Source organism: Prionailurus bengalensis, chromosome A2 (assembly GCF_016509475.1).
Source record: "Prionailurus bengalensis isolate Pbe53 chromosome A2, Fcat_Pben_1.1_paternal_pri, whole genome shotgun sequence".
NCBI classification, from domain to species: Eukaryota; Metazoa; Chordata; class Mammalia; order Carnivora; family Felidae; genus Prionailurus; species Prionailurus bengalensis.
The window spans coordinates 81,999,780-82,017,721 of NC_057348.1; the positions used below are offsets into that span (position 1 = coordinate 81,999,780).

At 36.7% G+C, this 17,942-nt stretch overlaps 1 protein-coding gene across 5 annotated transcripts in view; it reads right to left on the reverse strand.

Annotated features, from left to right (window-relative positions):
* Window positions 1-17,942, reverse strand: part of MAGI2 (membrane associated guanylate kinase, WW and PDZ domain containing 2) — a 1,357,364-nt gene that overhangs the window by 230,250 nt on the left and 1,109,172 nt on the right. For all 5 annotated transcript variants that reach the window (XM_043588690.1, XM_043588689.1, XM_043588693.1 and 2 more), the window contains one exon: window positions 8,144-8,782. In XM_043588690.1, the coding sequence (XP_043444625.1) occupies window positions 8,144-8,782 (639 nt within the window). The remainder of the gene's footprint in view (window positions 1-8,143; window positions 8,783-17,942) is intronic.

Here is a 17,942-nt window from a genome sequence, read left to right on the forward strand (position 1 = left end):
TAGGGGACTTTGTTGCATTTTAATATAAATAAGAGTACAATACATGACAAGGATTGATTACAGTAATCACTCTGGAATTACTTTACTCCATACATCAAATAAGAGCCTCCTTGGGCAGAAAGCATAATGTTTCCCTATACCATACTAGGTTGAGCATCAGCCAACAAATTATTTATAAAATAAACAATATGTTTCTTGAGCCATTAATATAGAAAAAGTGTTAGTCAAACTAATCAAGAAAATAGCACCACTACGAAATGAGAATAATGGAAATACTCTTAGGTAAAGTGGACATAGAAGACACAATTGGAAAATACTTGATTCAATTCTATTTAAATACATATGAAAACATGAATAAAAGAGACAATGTTTAGGATAATATAAATTATAAAAACTGAGTCCAGCCAAGAAACTCTAAGAAAAATAGAAACTCTAAGATTATTTACTGTGGAAGAATTTGAGAAAGTTGCAAAAGGTGTCCCTCTCCTCCACAAACCAAACCAAACACAGAAGCCAACCCACTAGACCCTGATAATTTCAAAGGTGTATTATATCCTCAAAAAATAGATACCTTCAAGGTTACTTAATTATGTTAGAGCAGAGATGGATGGAAAGTTATTGATTGCTTATATGACATCAGCATCACGTTGATAGCAAATTTTGACAGTAAAAAGTAAGCCAAAACAAAACAAACTCCCAAAAGAAAACTTTAGACCTATCTCATACATGAAGGTTGGTACTAAATAAATACATAAATAAATAAATTTTTATTTACTCTGAGAGGGAGTGTGAGCTGGGGAGGAGTAGAGAGAGAAAGAATCTCAAGCAGGCTCCAACACTGCCAATGCAGAGCCCAGTGTGGGGCTTGAACCCACAAAACGCAAGATCATGACCCAAGTCAAAATCTAGAGTCTGATGCTTAACCGACTGAGCCACCCAGGCACCCTGGTGCAAACTTATTTATAAAGAAATAGGATCTAGGAGTACACTGTAAGCATAATATAGCTTACTTCAATAATGAAAGGATAGTTCAATACTAAAAAATTTCTTAATTCAATTCATCACAGTAATAAATCAAAGGGGAAAATACTGATCATCTCTGTAGATGGTTCTTTTTTTTGGTTTTTGATAAAATTCATTACCCATTTTTGATATAGGATTCTTTGTTTTTAATTTTTTTTAAGTTTACTTATTTTTGTGACAGAGAGAGACAGATCATGAATGGGGGAGGGTCAGAGAGAGGGAGACACAGAATCTGAAACAGGCTCCAGGCTCTGAGCTGTCAGCACAGAGCCCGACGCGGGGCTCGAACTCACGGACCGCAAGATCATGACCTGAGCCAAAGTCGGATGCTGAACCGACTGAGCCACCCAGGCGCCCCGATATAAGATTCTCAATGAAATGGGAATTGAGGGGATATTTCTTTTTCATGGTAAGTATTCATCTCAATTAAAAGGCCAGTATTGTGTTAACTGTGTAAAATGAGACAGCTTCCATTTAAGCCAGGAATAAGATAGAAGTTTCCATAATCTCCATTACTAAACAACAGTATTCATGAAGTAACAGTCAACTGTGTTAAATAAGATAAATCACAGGTATGCAAATAGGAAAGGAGAAGACAGTGATTGCTATTTGTAGGTGGTGTGACTGTATGCCTCCAAATCCCATGAAATGAATGGAAAAATATATGAGAAACAATAAGATAACTCAGTAAAGTAACTAGTTATGAAATTAATATTTAAGAATAAAACCTAGGGGGATATGAAACATGCAATAAACAAAAAGCATATTTATGTGGCATTTCATTTGCCTCCCTCCAATGGAATGTCAACTCCATGAGAAAAAGAGTGTGGTTAGCTTTGTTTATTGCTTTATCCCTAGTGCCAAAAAAGTGCCTAGTACATAGTAGGCACTCAAGAAATTTTTGTTGAAAGAAAGAATACATCGACATTATAGATTTATTCTCTTGTGTAGAGATAGATGTGCAAAGATACATAAATTTTTTTTATAACAGTAAAAGACTAAAAGCAACCAAAATATCCATTAGTGGGTATCCGATTAAATATGCTATTAAAAATAATGAGATATATTTTTGAACTAATAGGTGAAGTTCTCTAAGAGAAATTTTTATGTTAAAAAAAGCAAGGAGCTAGGCCATAGTACAAGTCTCAACACATTGAAAAGAACTGAAATAATACAAAACATGTTCTTCTCCAAGTAGACATTATTTGCAATTAATGGGAAAGAATTGGGAAATCCTAAATGTTTGAAAAATAAACAACACATTTCTAAGTAACCTATGGGTCAAAAAAGAAATCGTCAGGGAAATAAAAAATAAATACCTTGAAGTGGATGAAAAGGAAAACAGAGCCTATCAAAATTTATGAAACTAAGCTAAAGAAGTGCATACTGTGAAGTTTATAGCTTTAATGCTTTTATTAGAAAGAGAGAACTAGAGGGGCGCCTGGGTGGCGCAGTCGGTTAAGCGTCCGACTTCAGCCAGGTCACGATCTCGCGGTCCGGGAGTTCGAGCCCCGCGTCGGGCTCTGGGCTGATGATGGCTCAGAGCCTGGAGCCTGCTTCCGATTCTGTGTCTCCCTCTCTCTCTGCCCCTCCCCTGTTCATGCTCTGTCTCTCTCTGTCCCAAAAATAAATAAACATTGAAAAAAACAATTAAAAAAAAAAAAAGAAAGAGAGAACTAGATTCATTAATCTAAACTTGAAGACAGAAAGGCAAATAAATCAATCACAAAATAAGTAGAGGAGAGGAAATTATAAAGATTAGAGTGGAGCACACTGAAATAGAAAACTGAAAAACAATGAATCTAAAAGCTGGGTTTTAGGAAGGAATGTTATAAAATTTTGTTAAAAACTTTATGCTAACAAATTTGACAACTTAGATGAATTGTAAAAATTCCTAGAAAGAAATTACCAAAAAATGATTCAAGGATGTTGAAAAATTGGAATAAGCCTAAATCAAGAAAATAAATTTAATTAGCAAACAATCTTTCTACAAATAAAAGCCCAGCCCAAAGGGCTTCACTGGTGAATTCTATCAAACTTTTATGGAGGAATTAACATCAATCCTACACAAACTTTCAGAAAAAAAGAGAAGAACACTTTGCAACTCATGTTATAAAGCCAGTATTATCAATACACAAAAGCCAGACAATGATATCACATGAAAAGAAAACTATAGAAAACCTCTCCCCAAATAGGTTCAAAAATTCTTAATAAAATATAAGCAAACAAAATTCAGCAACACACACAAAAAAGAATTATACGCAAATGGGATCATCCCAGGAATGCAAAATTAGTTTAACATAAAAACAAATCATGTAATATATAACACTGTATTAATAAAGTGTCAAAAACACTCAATCATCTCAATAGTTTCAGGAAAAAAAACACCTGTTTAAAGTCAAGGTACATTGATTATTAAAATTCTCAACAAACTAAGAATAGAAAGGAACTTCCTCAACCTGATAAAGGGCATACAAAAGCCCTACATCTAAAATCATACTTAATGGTGAAAAACTAATGCTTTTCCCCTAAAACTGATAATAAGACAAGGATGTCTGCTTATATTCACTCACATGAAATATCACAACAGAGGTTCTAGCTAGTGTAATAAGGCAAGGTAAAGGAATCAAAGGCATACAAATTGGAAACGGGGAAATTAAACTTTATCATCAGATAACATAATAATCTCTGTAGGCAGTTTTATGAAATTTGTAAAAAACCTCCAGAACTAATGAAGTGTAACAGGGTTGCAATGTATGAGATCCAAAACAAAAATCAAATTCATTTCTATATATTAGCGACTGACTCTGAAAATGACATTAAGAAAACAATTCCAGTCACAATAATGGCAAAAAGAATAAAATAGCTAGGAATAAGTTTAACAGAAGAAGTATAAGATCTGTATATTGAAAACTACAAACCATTGCTGAGAAATTAAATGGGATTCAAATAAATGAAGAGATATACCATACTTATGAATTGAGAGATTCAGTGTTAGGTTGGCAATTCTTTACAAATTGTTCTACGTATTTGGTGTAACACCAAAATCTCAACAGGTCTTTTATTAAAAAAAATAAAAAGGAAAATCATAAAATTTATATGAAAATGGAGTGTTGTATGGAAACCAATTTGACAATAAATTTCATATATTGAAAAAAAATTTATATGAAAATGGAAAGAATCTAGAATAGCCAAAAAAACTGTGAAAAGGGAATAAAAAGTTAAAGGATTCACACTACCTGATTTCAAGACTTAATATAAAGCTAAAGTAATCTAAAAAGAATGGCATAACTATATGGGTAAACATACAGAGAATGGAGTCTAGAAATAAAACCTCACATTCATGCTAGTTCATATTTTATTAAGGTGCCAAAGCAATCCAAGAGGAATGGGTAGTTTTTTTTTTTTTCAACAAATGGTTCTAGGACAATACAATATACATATGCAACAAAATGCATTTAGACCCTTACCTCACACTGTGCACATATGTGATCTTAAAGTGATCTAAATGTAAGAGCTGAAACTATATCTTTTAAAGGAAGCAGGAAAAAGTTTGTGACCTCAGGTCAGGCAGAGATTACATAGATATAACACCAAAATAATAATCCACATAAGAAAACGCTGATAAATTGGACTTCATCAAAATTTAAAACTTCTGTGCATCAGAAGGAACCATCAAGAAAGTGAAAGGACAAGCCACAGACTGGGAGAAAATATTTACAAACGATATATCTTATGAAAGACTTGTAATCATAACTTCTACAACTTAATAAGAAGATAAATAGCCCAGCAAATATTCAGATGGACAAACTATTGAGTAGTCATGCCTTCAAAGAAGATATATGAATACTAATAAACACATGAAAACATGGTAAACACATAAAAAGATCAGAGAAATGTAAATTAAAATCACAAGAAAGGTATCATTATACAGACACTAGAATGACTATAATCAAAAAGATTGACTATACCAACTAAGGGCAACAATGGGTAGAAACTGGAAACCTCATAAATTGCTAGTGGGAATGTAAAATGGTATAGTCATTTTGGAAAACATTCTGGCAATTTCTTAACAATTTAAATATATATTTGTCATATAACTAGTGATAGCAGTATCACTCTTAGGTATCTACTCAAGAAAAATGAGAGTATTTGCACACACAAACGCTTTTATCTAAATGTTAACAGCAGAACACCTGAATGGCTCAGTCAATTAAGCGTCTGATTCTTGGTTTCAGCTCAGGTCATGATCTCACAATTAGTGAGTTTGAGCACCATGTTGGGCTCTGCACTGACAGCACAGAACCTGCTTGGGATTCTTTCTCTCCCTCTCTCCTTCTTTCCCTCTGCACCGCACCCCCCAGAATAAATAAACATTAAAAAATAAATGTTCACAACAACATTATAAGTGTTGAAAATTGAAAACAACTCTTTATGTTCATCCACTTGTGAATGGATTTAAAAAATGATAGATCCATACAATGGGATACTGTTCAGTGATAAAAACAAACAAACTACTTACACATGCACCAGTGTGGGTAAACCACAGCAGCATTATGTTGTGTAAGAGACTACATTTATAAAAAATTTACAGAAAGGCAAAACTATCCAGAAGGCTTATTAGTTAGTGATTTTCTGGGGCTGAGGGAGCTTGAGATGATGCATATTCTAAGGATTACAGTGATTGTTACACAACGTATCATTTTAGCACTTAAAGTGGGTGAATTTTATGTTATATGAATTATACAACAATGGTGTGTGTTAAAAGTGAATTATACCCTAATAGCCAAGATATTTAGAGCAAGACATTTATATTAAACCTACTACAGATATTCATGGATATGCTAGTTATGTATACAAAATTTCTGAAAGTTTCTGTTCAAAAAACATGTTTGCCTCTGAGAAAAGAACTGAAAGTCTGGCACAGGAAGGAGAATTACTTTTCATTGTATACCCTCCAACACTGTTAAAAAAATTACACCATGTATATTATTGCTTTAGAAACTAAAAATCCTAGTAAATTATTAAAACAAACAACCACAGTTCTGATCTAAGGACACAGGCATGCAAATTTGCTCTTTAAGGTCTATACTTATCTGAATGAGGCTATAAGCACTTATGAGTAGCCTATAATAAGATAAAGCCAATTTCATCATAAAACATGGTGTTAGTTCCTAATAATTTCAGACAGCTGAGTGCAAATTGTGGGAATTTGGGGAAACACAAGAGGTTTCTGACTAGAAATACTTTAAGCATCCCTGGGTACTGCATTCCATAGGTGATTGTAGGGGCCACAAAATAAAAAAAAATTCCTCACCCCCAAACACAAACAAAATGCAAATAGAATGTAACATGCTGGAGGACTAAATGAGAGGTGAAGAAAATAGGGGGAAAGAAAGAGCAAGAATAGGGTTGTCTAGCAGGGAGCGGGCATTTATACATACATAGATGATTTCAAAATACTTCCTCCTGCTATGCCAAGCCTTTAAAAAAAGTCAGTACTTAATGATTTGTACACAAACTTGTTTCTATAAATCATATGCTGGATATAGTGCACAGTGATTTTCAGCATACCTTTTAATATCAAGAACCTGTTACAAAGATTTGCTTTTCAATTGCACGCTATGAAGATACGGCTATTTAATTAAGAATATTGGTTATAATCTTACACAAGCAGTGGTAGAAATGAAAATACACTGTCAATATTTAATTATCAAGATTCAAGTGCTATTTTGTAACAATGCCTTAGGAAGGTCAAATTTAAGACTTCTGCTACCATAATTTCCCTTTTTTAATATACGAACATAATACTTTGCATACCGTCGCTCAAAAATGCTTAGTATTTGATGTCCATTTTCACACAAGGAATCAATAATGTAAATATTTCCTTGAAGTGGAAACACCTGCAGAGAGGGCCAAGTAAATCATAAAAGGTGCTTCTTTTCAAGCTTTGACTGCTTTCATTTGCATTTCAAACCGACAGGGCTTTCATGCTGTTTTTAGTGCTCTGAATAGACAATCACATATGTTTGCCACACATGTGTTCTTCACGCATGAGTTCCTTGCAGTACTGCCCCTTCTGACCCACCCTTGCTGTAGCTTCGAAGCTCATTTACACTCAACAGACATTTCATGAACACCTATTGTGGGTCATTCGACATGAAGAGCAGGACCACCATTGTGTTTTCATCACAATATAACAGATGAGGCTTCTGAGGCTCTTGGACATTAAGTATCCTAAATCCCAGAATTGGTAAGTGGAAAACCAGGACTTAGCCTGAGACTTTTCTTTTATACTCTATTTTCAAGAATCCTCCCTATCTGTAGCCCCTCCCTTCTTTCTCTCCCTAGTTTGATAATTAAGAGCAAAGTAGCACAGAAATGAAGGAGGGGCCTTCTGCGTGGCCCCATTCTCTCCTCCAGAAGGTAGAAAAGAAGAAACACCCAGGGCTCAGAGCTCCTACCATGCTCCTCACTGCTCCGATGTTCATACTTCACCTAGAACACCCAGCCCAGAACTCCAGCCCTAACCCTGTTCCATAACTTTCTTCCCAGGTCATGGAGGGCACCATGAGTAATTATCCATGTGGTAGTGAAAGAAGTGTCCTAAGCATCCCAATTCACAACTCTAAAAAGATTTTTCTGCAACAGTTTCCAATGGTTCTTATGGGGATTATCAAGACTATACTTGAACTTGGAAAGGGTTGAACTAGCTAGCCTAGAATCCTACGCACAATACAGAATATTGGTTTGGTTGGAAGACTCAGATTTCTTAACTAAGTCAATGGAAACCCAGCCTGAGATTTCTACAATCGGTACATTAATGAACTTTTGGAATGCAGCCCACTCATATTTGGGGATTCAATCTTTACCCTCCAAATTCATATTAAGGTAGATTTGTAAGACTGCAAGCACTACGTTTATTGTGTTTAATGTAAAATAGGAGAATATATATTCTAAAAATTAAAAAAAAACCCATAGCTTCCTGGACTCTTTTCTCTTTTACTCTCTTAGAGTGTGTTCTCATTCAGCTCCAGAGAAACTTTCACTTTTATGATATTATTGTAAAGGTCTTACTATTTTACCTGCATATTTTATTGATGAGCCAGTGTTATCTTACCTCCTCGATGGATAATCAAAGAAGTCTCGCTTCCAATGGGACAGTCCTTAAGTATATCCACTACTTCTGTATGGCTCAGGTTCTGTACATTCTGCTGGTTGATCTCAACAATGAGGTCGCCTTCACACAGGCCAGGGCATCCCTGAATGTCAAGTATTTGTTTCACCCGCTGTCCTGTAGGACTATCGGCAATAGTGAAGCCAAAGCCCTGGGCACCTTTCACAATGGTTAAGGTCATAAGTTCAGCTTGGGTGGCCCCAGATGAAGCCATAGACACATTGTCATCATGGACGGGTGGTGGATACGTGCCATCTAGTTGACCATCCGCTGGCATTGAGTGCAAAGAATGAGGTGGCCGATCTGTTATATCTGGAACTGACTGTGAGGTCCGAGAAATGTATTCCAAATATGTTTCATAGTTATGTCTTCCATTGACCATCACTGGAGGTGGCCTCTCCATTATTGCAAGGGGTGGCACCATGCTGTTAGCAGGATCTTCAGGATCAAAGGGCAAAGGGTAGCCACGACACAACACCAGGTTGACACTTTGACCGATAGGAACAGACTGGAAAAGTTTGACTACATCTGCATGAGTGTGTCCAAGGACACAAACTTCATTAATATAGACAATGACATCACCTGCAAGGAAAAAAGAAAGAGATTGACAACATGAGGTAAGTTCAATTAAAGTTGACATAGAGAAATGGAATTATTTATGAGACTAGTAAAAGAGGCACTGTGTTTCTCAGTAAGCAGTGAGAAAATCAATTAGAATAATATTTAAATTCACCGTAGGTGACTCAAGGTTACAACAGGTCTGCCAACAAATACAATGATCAAATGACGAAAAAAAATCCTATTTGGTTATTCTTGGAGTTCAGAAACAGCTTTGTATTCAGAAAGAAAGGCTCAGGAAGAAAAGTTTAGATGAATTTGTGCCTTGAGGAAGCACACATTCTGTGCTTCTTTTTCATCATCATTTCCATCTTCAGTGCAATTCAGTTAATAGAATTTTCAAACTACTGAGAAGTGGTAGTCGTAAGTTTTGGATGAAAAAGAAAGCCCCAGTATATATAGAGATAGAGACAGAGACAGAGACAGAGACAGAGATAGAGATAGAGATAGAGAGAGACATATAACTTGTCTCAGTCAACTATTTTTCTTTTTTATGAAAGAGGAAAATATTTTGCCCACTTACTTTCTCCATCTACAGCAAGATGTAATTACAAAGGTTCCATGTATACAAGCAAGGTCAAGAACACAGGTTTTGGGACCAGGGATCTGGGTCCGTAGTCTGGCTCTAGCTACTTAGCTGATATGTGATATTGGGCAAGGGACTTCCTGCTTTGAACCACAGTTCTGCATTTGTAAAGTTGTTGTGAGGAGAAAATAAGATAATGCAGGAAAAGTGCTTGGCATAGTGCCTGACACATGGTGAGTGCCCAAAAATGTGGACCACTATTAATATTACTGTTGCTAAAAAAGGATGGAGGGGATTGGGGACCCTGGCTTTCAAACAGGAGGCTGCCACAGGCTCATCCTTTGATGTTAGATTAATTATATTTCTGTAGATCATTTTTAAAAAGGCATTTGTCCTCTCTCCCCAGTGAACTATAATAGAGTTACAAAAGTCCACTGGTTAGAAGTTAACTTTATGATATTCAAATGCCCTAAATGTTAATTATTCATTACAATGAACTCACTATTCACTATAATGAATAACTCTGGAAAACAATATTTCCTCCTTAAAATGCAGAAAAACATGCTTGTTTGAGATAATTGTTTAAATTTTCAATTATGTATGAATAACAGTTTTATATTTAGACAACTGTTCTATTATGGATTGATATTTTTATCCTTAAAAACCATAATATTTGAGAATTGAACTTGCAAACTGAGATTATGTCTGACTATGCTGAGGAGTATATGAGGGATAAAAAGACATGTTTTCATGGACTGTCAAATAAGTAACTCAGCAGACATTAATTTATCAGGATAATTCTGAAAGGGATAGTGTAAATGGCTAAGGATTTCATTCTGAGATATTCTTGTCCATCAAAATTGCAAACATCAAAAATGAAAAACACAGAGTTGAGTTTTCAGAGTTAAATACTTTTCTAGATTTTTTTAGTATCTGATATAAAATTACTCCACTCTATGCATTCTCAAATAAATAATTCTATGAATAAAACATTCCTGAGTAAAATACTATCAGCAACATAGACTCAGTTAACACTCCCTCTTCCCGAATGCTAGAGAACTGTGTGAAAGTGCTAAAGATATGAAGACAGAAAAACCATTTTCTGGGGATCCAGGTTAGGTGTGATTCTAGAAAATGTCATAGACTCTGTGACTGGTGAGATGGAACTTCACTCTCAAATTATGTCTATCAGAAAGGGTGTTGGTAATGGCTGGGATTTTGGAGCACGATATAGGGCTGAGTTGGGATGAACATCCTCCCCCTGCTGCTATGACTCCTCATTAGACCAGGGTGGCCGGGGACCCTGTGACATCATTTTCAACTGGCCTGGTCATCCCAGAGTCCCAGAGAGGTGTCTAATCCAGACAAACTTTTTTCTTCTCTTTCCTGCCTCTTCGATTTTTAAGTTTTGATAATCTATTTTACACATTAGAAGGTTGAAAGAATAATAACTACCTGTGTACCACCATCCAACTTAATGAAGACAGCACTGCACATATTAGTTATGACCCTCCAGGTAGCACCCCCCTCCCTTGTATTCACTTGTATTCACTTCTTGCCCTTTCCAAAGGTAGTCATTGTCCTGCTTTATTCACATGTACTTTATGCTTTTATGACATATCCAGGTACCTGTAAATAATATTCCTAAATAATATTTAATCCCTAAATAATAATATACTCCCAAATATGGCTTTTCACATTCTAAAAATCATTGGAAATGGAATACATATTAATCTTCTATAATTTCCTTCCAAATGTATTTCTTATGTTTATCTATTTAATACCTTTACCTCTAGTTCATTACTCTTCATTGCAATAGAGGATTGGATAGCTATATCACTCTTTTATTAACATTTATCCATTTTTCTGTTAATGGATGCTGGGGTCTTTGTGAATTTTTGGCTATTTAAGGTAATTCTGTTAATAATCTCTTTCCATGGCCCTTGTGAATATAGAGTTTTTCTGAGATATGGACCTTGCCACAGAATTGCTGGGCATAGACCACATGCTCTCTCAACTTTGTTACACAATGGCAAATGGCTCACAAAATAGGTCAAATAGCTGTACACTCCCATTTTTAGTATATCAAAATTTTCACTGCTCCCTATCTGACACAATACTTGGCATTCTCAGGCTTAACTTTCATTGATCTAATGGGTGTGATCATGGTTTTAATTTGCATTTCCCAGACTGCTAGTAAGGGTGAGCATTTTTTATATGTTTATTGGCCATTTGGGTTTCCTCTTTAGTACATATCATTTCCTCATTTTTTTTTCCTATTTGGTTAGTCTTTTACATTTTTTTTTGTTTTAACACATTGACCGCTCTTCTGCCCATCTCCATTCTGGATCCAGTGTTTTTGGTAGGTTTGGGGGGCTGCATGGTATAGCTGACATTATATGGGATAGGGTGTCAGAAGACTTTGGTCTGATTTCCAGCTCCCTCACTTAAAATTAGCTGTGTGACTTTCAAAACTAACTTAAATCCTCTGTGACTCAGATTCTTCACAAGTAATGAGGAACAATAGTAATAGCAACTTCTTGTTCTATGGGAAATAACAAATGAGATCATACAGGTGACAGGGTTTGTAAGTTGTTATGCAAAGGATGATTGCCATTCCAGTAATTATTATCTGTCTTTGGTTATATCCTTCTCTAAAATCAGGACAGTCCCACCAAGATATTCCCACCATAGTCATAATCAAGACTGAGTATGAGTTTCTGAGTAGGCAGATCAAAGGTAGGAAGGTAACAAATGCCTCTAAGGCTTTCCCTAACTTTAATCACTGTTAACAACTCCCCAGCCCCCCAGCATGCTGTGCCAGAAATTCATAGGAGGAAAGAACTAAGCTCTGACGGTTCCCTGCCAGGTCTAGAGAGTAGTTATTTGAATTATAGTGATTAATGTTATCTATTTTTGAGTTTTAATGTGATCTTGCTATTTAGAAGCAGAATAAGAACTATTTGTGGTTCTCGGTAAGACTGCCTTTTAAAATTTATGGATCTTTTCCGCTCAGAGCAATTTTTCAAGTCATCAAGCAAGCAGTGATAAAGTGATATCTTTACGGAGCTACACAGAAGCTTTCTGAATGTAAAAGATGAGAGGTCAGTTATCACAGGATAAAACTAACAACTTGACAGTACTCAGCTGCTCACTTTAAAAAATGTATATAGATGCCTAGACATTGTGTCATGCCAAAATTGTTGTAGATGGATTTGTAAGCAAACATTTGCCTGTTCAGATAGAACTAATTGGGTAGGATATTTATAGACTTGCTGTATGAATGTCATTTACATGTTGTGAAATAAAAATATGAGCCACCTGGTATATGCCATCCGATGGTGCCATGCCAAATCCTGGGATAGACTGGGCTTCAGAGCACAGAAAGAGACGTCATTAGGAAAATTGGCTCTAGCTCAAGCCCCGTTGGCCTATTTAAGAGGGAGAATTGGAAAAGAGTCACTTGATTTCTCCCTCTCTCAATTCATTCTTTTATAAAATGGGAATCAAAATATCTCCTCCATTTCCTTTTTGCCATGGCTACTGTGAGAATGAGATCACCCTTGTGAAAACACTTTTAATTTTACCAAAAAAAAGTTCTTCACAAAAATAAAATGATGCATTTCTTTTGGCAGCCAAACATGCATTTTCATTGCCATGTTGCCTGCAATGTTACATTGTTTCTTATATGGCCATTTACTTTAGGCCCTATTGAGGCCAGATGTCTTAGGGCTACTGACCTGGGGCCTATGGGTCAAATTTGATGTGACTGATGAGTTTGGTGTCCCAAATAGGGCTGGTCTCATAAAGACCTGATTCTCAGTTATGAGATTTCAAAGTACAAGTGAAGGAGAATCAGGCTGATGAAGCAGAAGTTTAAAATTGCTGGCCTGTATAAGAATATGTTCCAAGATAACTGGTCTCTCTCTTAGTCATGGAAACCAAAATACAATATTGGATATCTCTTGGGTTCTTCATCATTTTGGATAAAATAGGGCACTTTTCATAGAGCATTGCTTAAAATGGAATTATTTTTGTACCTCTTTCTTCTGCTCCCACATTCGTTGAGTCACTGTAGTATGCCGAAACTTCCTTTTTAGCCTCTGTCACTTACCACCTGCTGTCTACCTTCCTTAACCACCATCTTGGACCAGACTAGACTAACTTACTTCACATTCCATTCACATCCTGTAGTCATGGAAGTTCAAAATACTCAATCTTTAAACGTGTTGGTTAACACTCTTTACCAGTAGGCTTTCCAATTTATTTTTGTTTTCACTACCCTATAAACTTCCATTCTGTGATGCTGGTGTCTTTGCTGCCTACAATCTACAACTTGCTCCATGCCTTTTAGTTGAAGTCTGCTATTCCTCTACCCTCAGGGGCACTTCCTTTCTGGGTGTAACTCCATCTCATCTGATTCATTCCTTCCTCACCTCTTCAAAAATATCTTTCATTATTTTGCTCCGATTGTTACTATCTCATGTTACTATCTCATGTTACAATTTCATCTCTTGACTTTATTCTTCTGTGGGAGTTTTCTACCTGTTCTAAGTTTCCCCCCAGAAAATAAATACAGTAATATCACTATGTTGAGAACTCTTTAGGTATTTAGGATAAATTCCTATTGAATAAAGGATAGAAAGGTTTAGTCAGAGGAAAACTGGAGTAGGTTTATTTGCTAACTTTGCAGCCTTCATTGTTTCTAACTTCTGTTTTTCCCAAGTCATCTAAATTTTTGCTGAAAGACAATTCTCACCCACTACTCCCATCCCACCAATTACATGAGTTCTGTATTGAAAACTTATTATTTTTTTGAGGTTCCTCTCGAGCTAATAAGATTTAACTGGCCTTCCTTTTCTGAATCTTGTGTGTTTGTGTTTTTTATAATAAAAATATATAATTTTACTGTAATAGGAAATTTTATTATAATATTGAAATTCATTTTCATTCTATTCTACAACCCTCCAAAACATAATATATTCTGAAATGTACTTTTGAGGGTGTGATACTCAACACTTCAATTAAATTGTAAATACTGGCCCTTGATATTGTTTATTCTCCCAAATGAAGCATTGTAGTATGTCAGATGGGCAAACAGAATTGAAGCTGGGTCTCCTTGGGTCACTCTTTGAGCAAGTCATTCAACATCTGTTTCCTCATCTATGAAATGGAGATAATGACAGCTGTTCTACCCTACCCTACAGAAAAGAGATGTCTGTGAAAATGTCCTATAAATGGTACAGAGCTATTATGATGTTACATATATAAATACATATGTTAAACTTTTAAACAAATAACTGATAACGAGTGGAAAATAAAAACATCTTAAGGATGAGAATAATACAATACAATAGTTCGAATCTTTAAAAGGAACCTGCTGAGGGGGGACTGGGTGGCTTAGTCGCTTGGGCATCCGACTTTGCTCAGGTCATGATCTCGCGGTCCGTGAGTTCCAGTCCCTCATCGGGCTCTGTGCTGACAGCTCAGAGCCTGGAGCCTGCTTCGGATTCTGTGTCTCCCTCTCTCTCTGCCCTTCCCCTGCTCATGCTCTCTCTCTCTCTCTCTCAAAAATAAATAAATGTTAAAAAATTTTAAAAGGAACCTGCTGAATTTTATTAAAGTATTTGATAGTTTTTTTGCAGAAATTTGAGAGGACAGATATGTTCATCCATGTGACTGAATACACCATTTCCCAGCAAGGAAGACCAGTGACTCATAAAGTATCCTTGGATTCCTCATTCTTTTCTGGAATATAAATACAATGTGCTGCGGGTGTAGGGATCAGATAGTCTGAACTGTGTGGCAGTGGTGAGAGGTGAGGTGGTAGGTGCAACTTACAACATCCACATGTGTCAGTCTTGGCATAGTCTTAGTAATGTCACAAAGTGAGAAACATCTAGAGAGAAATACCCAAGGAAATAAATGGCCCTTTGTCTTATTTTCTCAGGTTCCTTGATGAATCTGTTATAGGGTTCTATGTCTCTTATTGCCCCAAAGTTTTTCTTTATACCTAAATCTCTCTCTCTCTCTCTCTCTCTCTCTCTCTCTCTCTCTTGCTTAAAATAAAGACTATTTCCCAGATTTCTGTTGTCATAAGGCAGACAACACCATTCTCTTGGAATAATTTAAAGCAGTTTCTAAAATTCCCAAATGGTCTCTTTAGAGTGATAGTTATAAAAATAGCCATTAATTGGAGGAGATCCCACCTTGGAAATTCTGAACCTTCCATGCTTCTATTGACTTTAAACATCTGTCTTGTAGATAGCATTACTGCAGGAATCCTCCCATTATGCAGAAATGCAAAACACAAATATTTAGGTTATGAAGGTATGAGAGTCAGTACAAAATGCCTTCATCAGAAAAGGATAGTTTATTAAATCTGATATGCTACATTTTAAATCACATTGTGAATGAAAATGAGGTGAATTCAGCTATAGCACTAACATAAGGCTCCAATAATGAATGTATGAATGTATGTATGTATGTATTTATGTTTTACATTATAAAACCAAGTGTGGCATATGGAGAGAGCACTGACTTAGGAATCAGGAGATTTATGTTCTTATGCCAGTGATGTTAATAATTAGTGGTGTCAGCACATTTCTGGGTCTTAGCCCTCATTTATTCATTAATTTGTTCAGCAAATATTTACTATACTCAACGACTACTATGACTCAGGCACCATGCTAATAAAGGGGAGACCGAACCAGATGATCTCTAAGGTATTTTCTTCATTCTGGAATTCTAAGGCACAGGGTCTGGATCTCCCTCTTAGCTAAGTCTGCAGTTGGTTCCTTTCTTTGTTTTCCTACTTCCACCACCTGAGGTCAGGGCTTACCATCTCTTGTATGAACTTCTGCAACAGTCTCTTAGCTGGTCTTCCTGATGTCAGCAGGAAAGACAAGAGAAGGAGGAGAGGGAAGCCTAGCATATGGCATAATTCAGCGAACCTGTGGGATTACGGAGTTCCCTGATCCTACCCCATACAGATTTCTAGGAGTACAGGGGATTCCTAATTAACTCCCCTTCTGGTCAGTATTGGCTCAGGAACCAAGAGAGTGTGACTATTCTGCAGGTCAAGGACATTAGTGTCAGTGGCTGCAAAGCTCAGCTCCTCCTCTATACTTTATTCTCTGATGTTTTTTCTATTTCACATCCTTCAGTGCCTGTTCACAGGAAGATAATAGAGTCTGAATTCTGTAACATAGCATATTAGGATCTTATACGTTTTCACCATCTCCTGCCTCTTCCCAACCTACACTGTGTTTCACTTGCCCAAGCGCACAGCCATGCCCCTATACATCCTCTGTTCTTTCCAGCCTCCTGCTTCTCTCCATGCTTTGTCCCCACTAACAAATTCCTAATCACCCTTTGAGGACAGCTTCACCTTTTTGACCATCTTTCTGGCCACCTCCTATTGTCTTGGCTGTTAATTACTTCTCCCTGTGTGGCATTCCTCCTGACAGCTTAGTTCTTCAATCCATTTTAACCACATTAACAGCACCACGAATTTCTCTGACCACAGTGACTACCATTTTAATACATGTAATATTTATCTGGCACTTACAAACCCCACCTTACCCAATTCTTACATAATCTGTATAAAATAGGCATTGTGACCTATACTTTCTTTATACGTATGAAAACTGAGCTGAGAAGTTACATAACTTCTCTAAAGTCACACTAATAATTAGGTGAGATTTAAACATTGAATTCAAGACTTCTACACAAATGTTAAGAATTTCAAATCATGCGGGACAAGTGTTGACTCAGGCATTCTTTTGTGCACCTCAAATCATATCAGTAGGAACACTGGGTAAAATATCTTTAATTCCTGAATATGAAAATTGAGAAATGAACTGCAATATTCTTTTAATTAGTTAAGTTAGTGGAGGAAAGCGGTGAAGCAAATAATTGCAAACAGGGGAATCTATCGCAATCGCTCAGTCAGCTTCCTGTGGTCCCTTCAAAACAAGCTGCCTGGAAGAAGGCTTTGAGGATTCTGAGGCCGAGGGGTGATAGGGCACTGAAACTCCCCAAACTCAGTAACCATCGTGAAACATAAGCTCTACTAGAAATTATTTCAATAGCTGTGTGATCTTGAGCAAGCAGTTTCACTTTCTTTTCTTTCCTTTTTTTTTTAAGGTTTACTTATTCTTGAGAGAGAGAGACAGAGTGTGAGCCCGGAGGGGGCGGGGGAGGAAGGGAGCAGGGTTGGGGGAGGATGGGCACAGAGAGAGGGAGACACAGAATCTGAAGCAGGCTCCAGGCTCTGAACTGTCAGCACAGAGCCCGATGTGAAGCTCAAACTCACAAACCACAAGATCATGACCTGAGCTGAAGTCTGTCACTTAACCTACTGAGCTACCCAGGTGCTGGAGCAGTTTCACTTTCTGTAGTCTAGTTTCTGTTCATGTTAAATGTAAAAGTCAGAAAGCATCATGTCTAAGGTGCAGCTTGGGGATTATCTACATCTTGTGAGAATATGAAAAGCTCTCCTACTGCCCTCCCATAAGGCACTGGGAAACTTCTGTGGCACCATAAAACAGGTACATGACAAGCTTCTGGGGGCCTACCCCAAGGTTCCAACAGCAG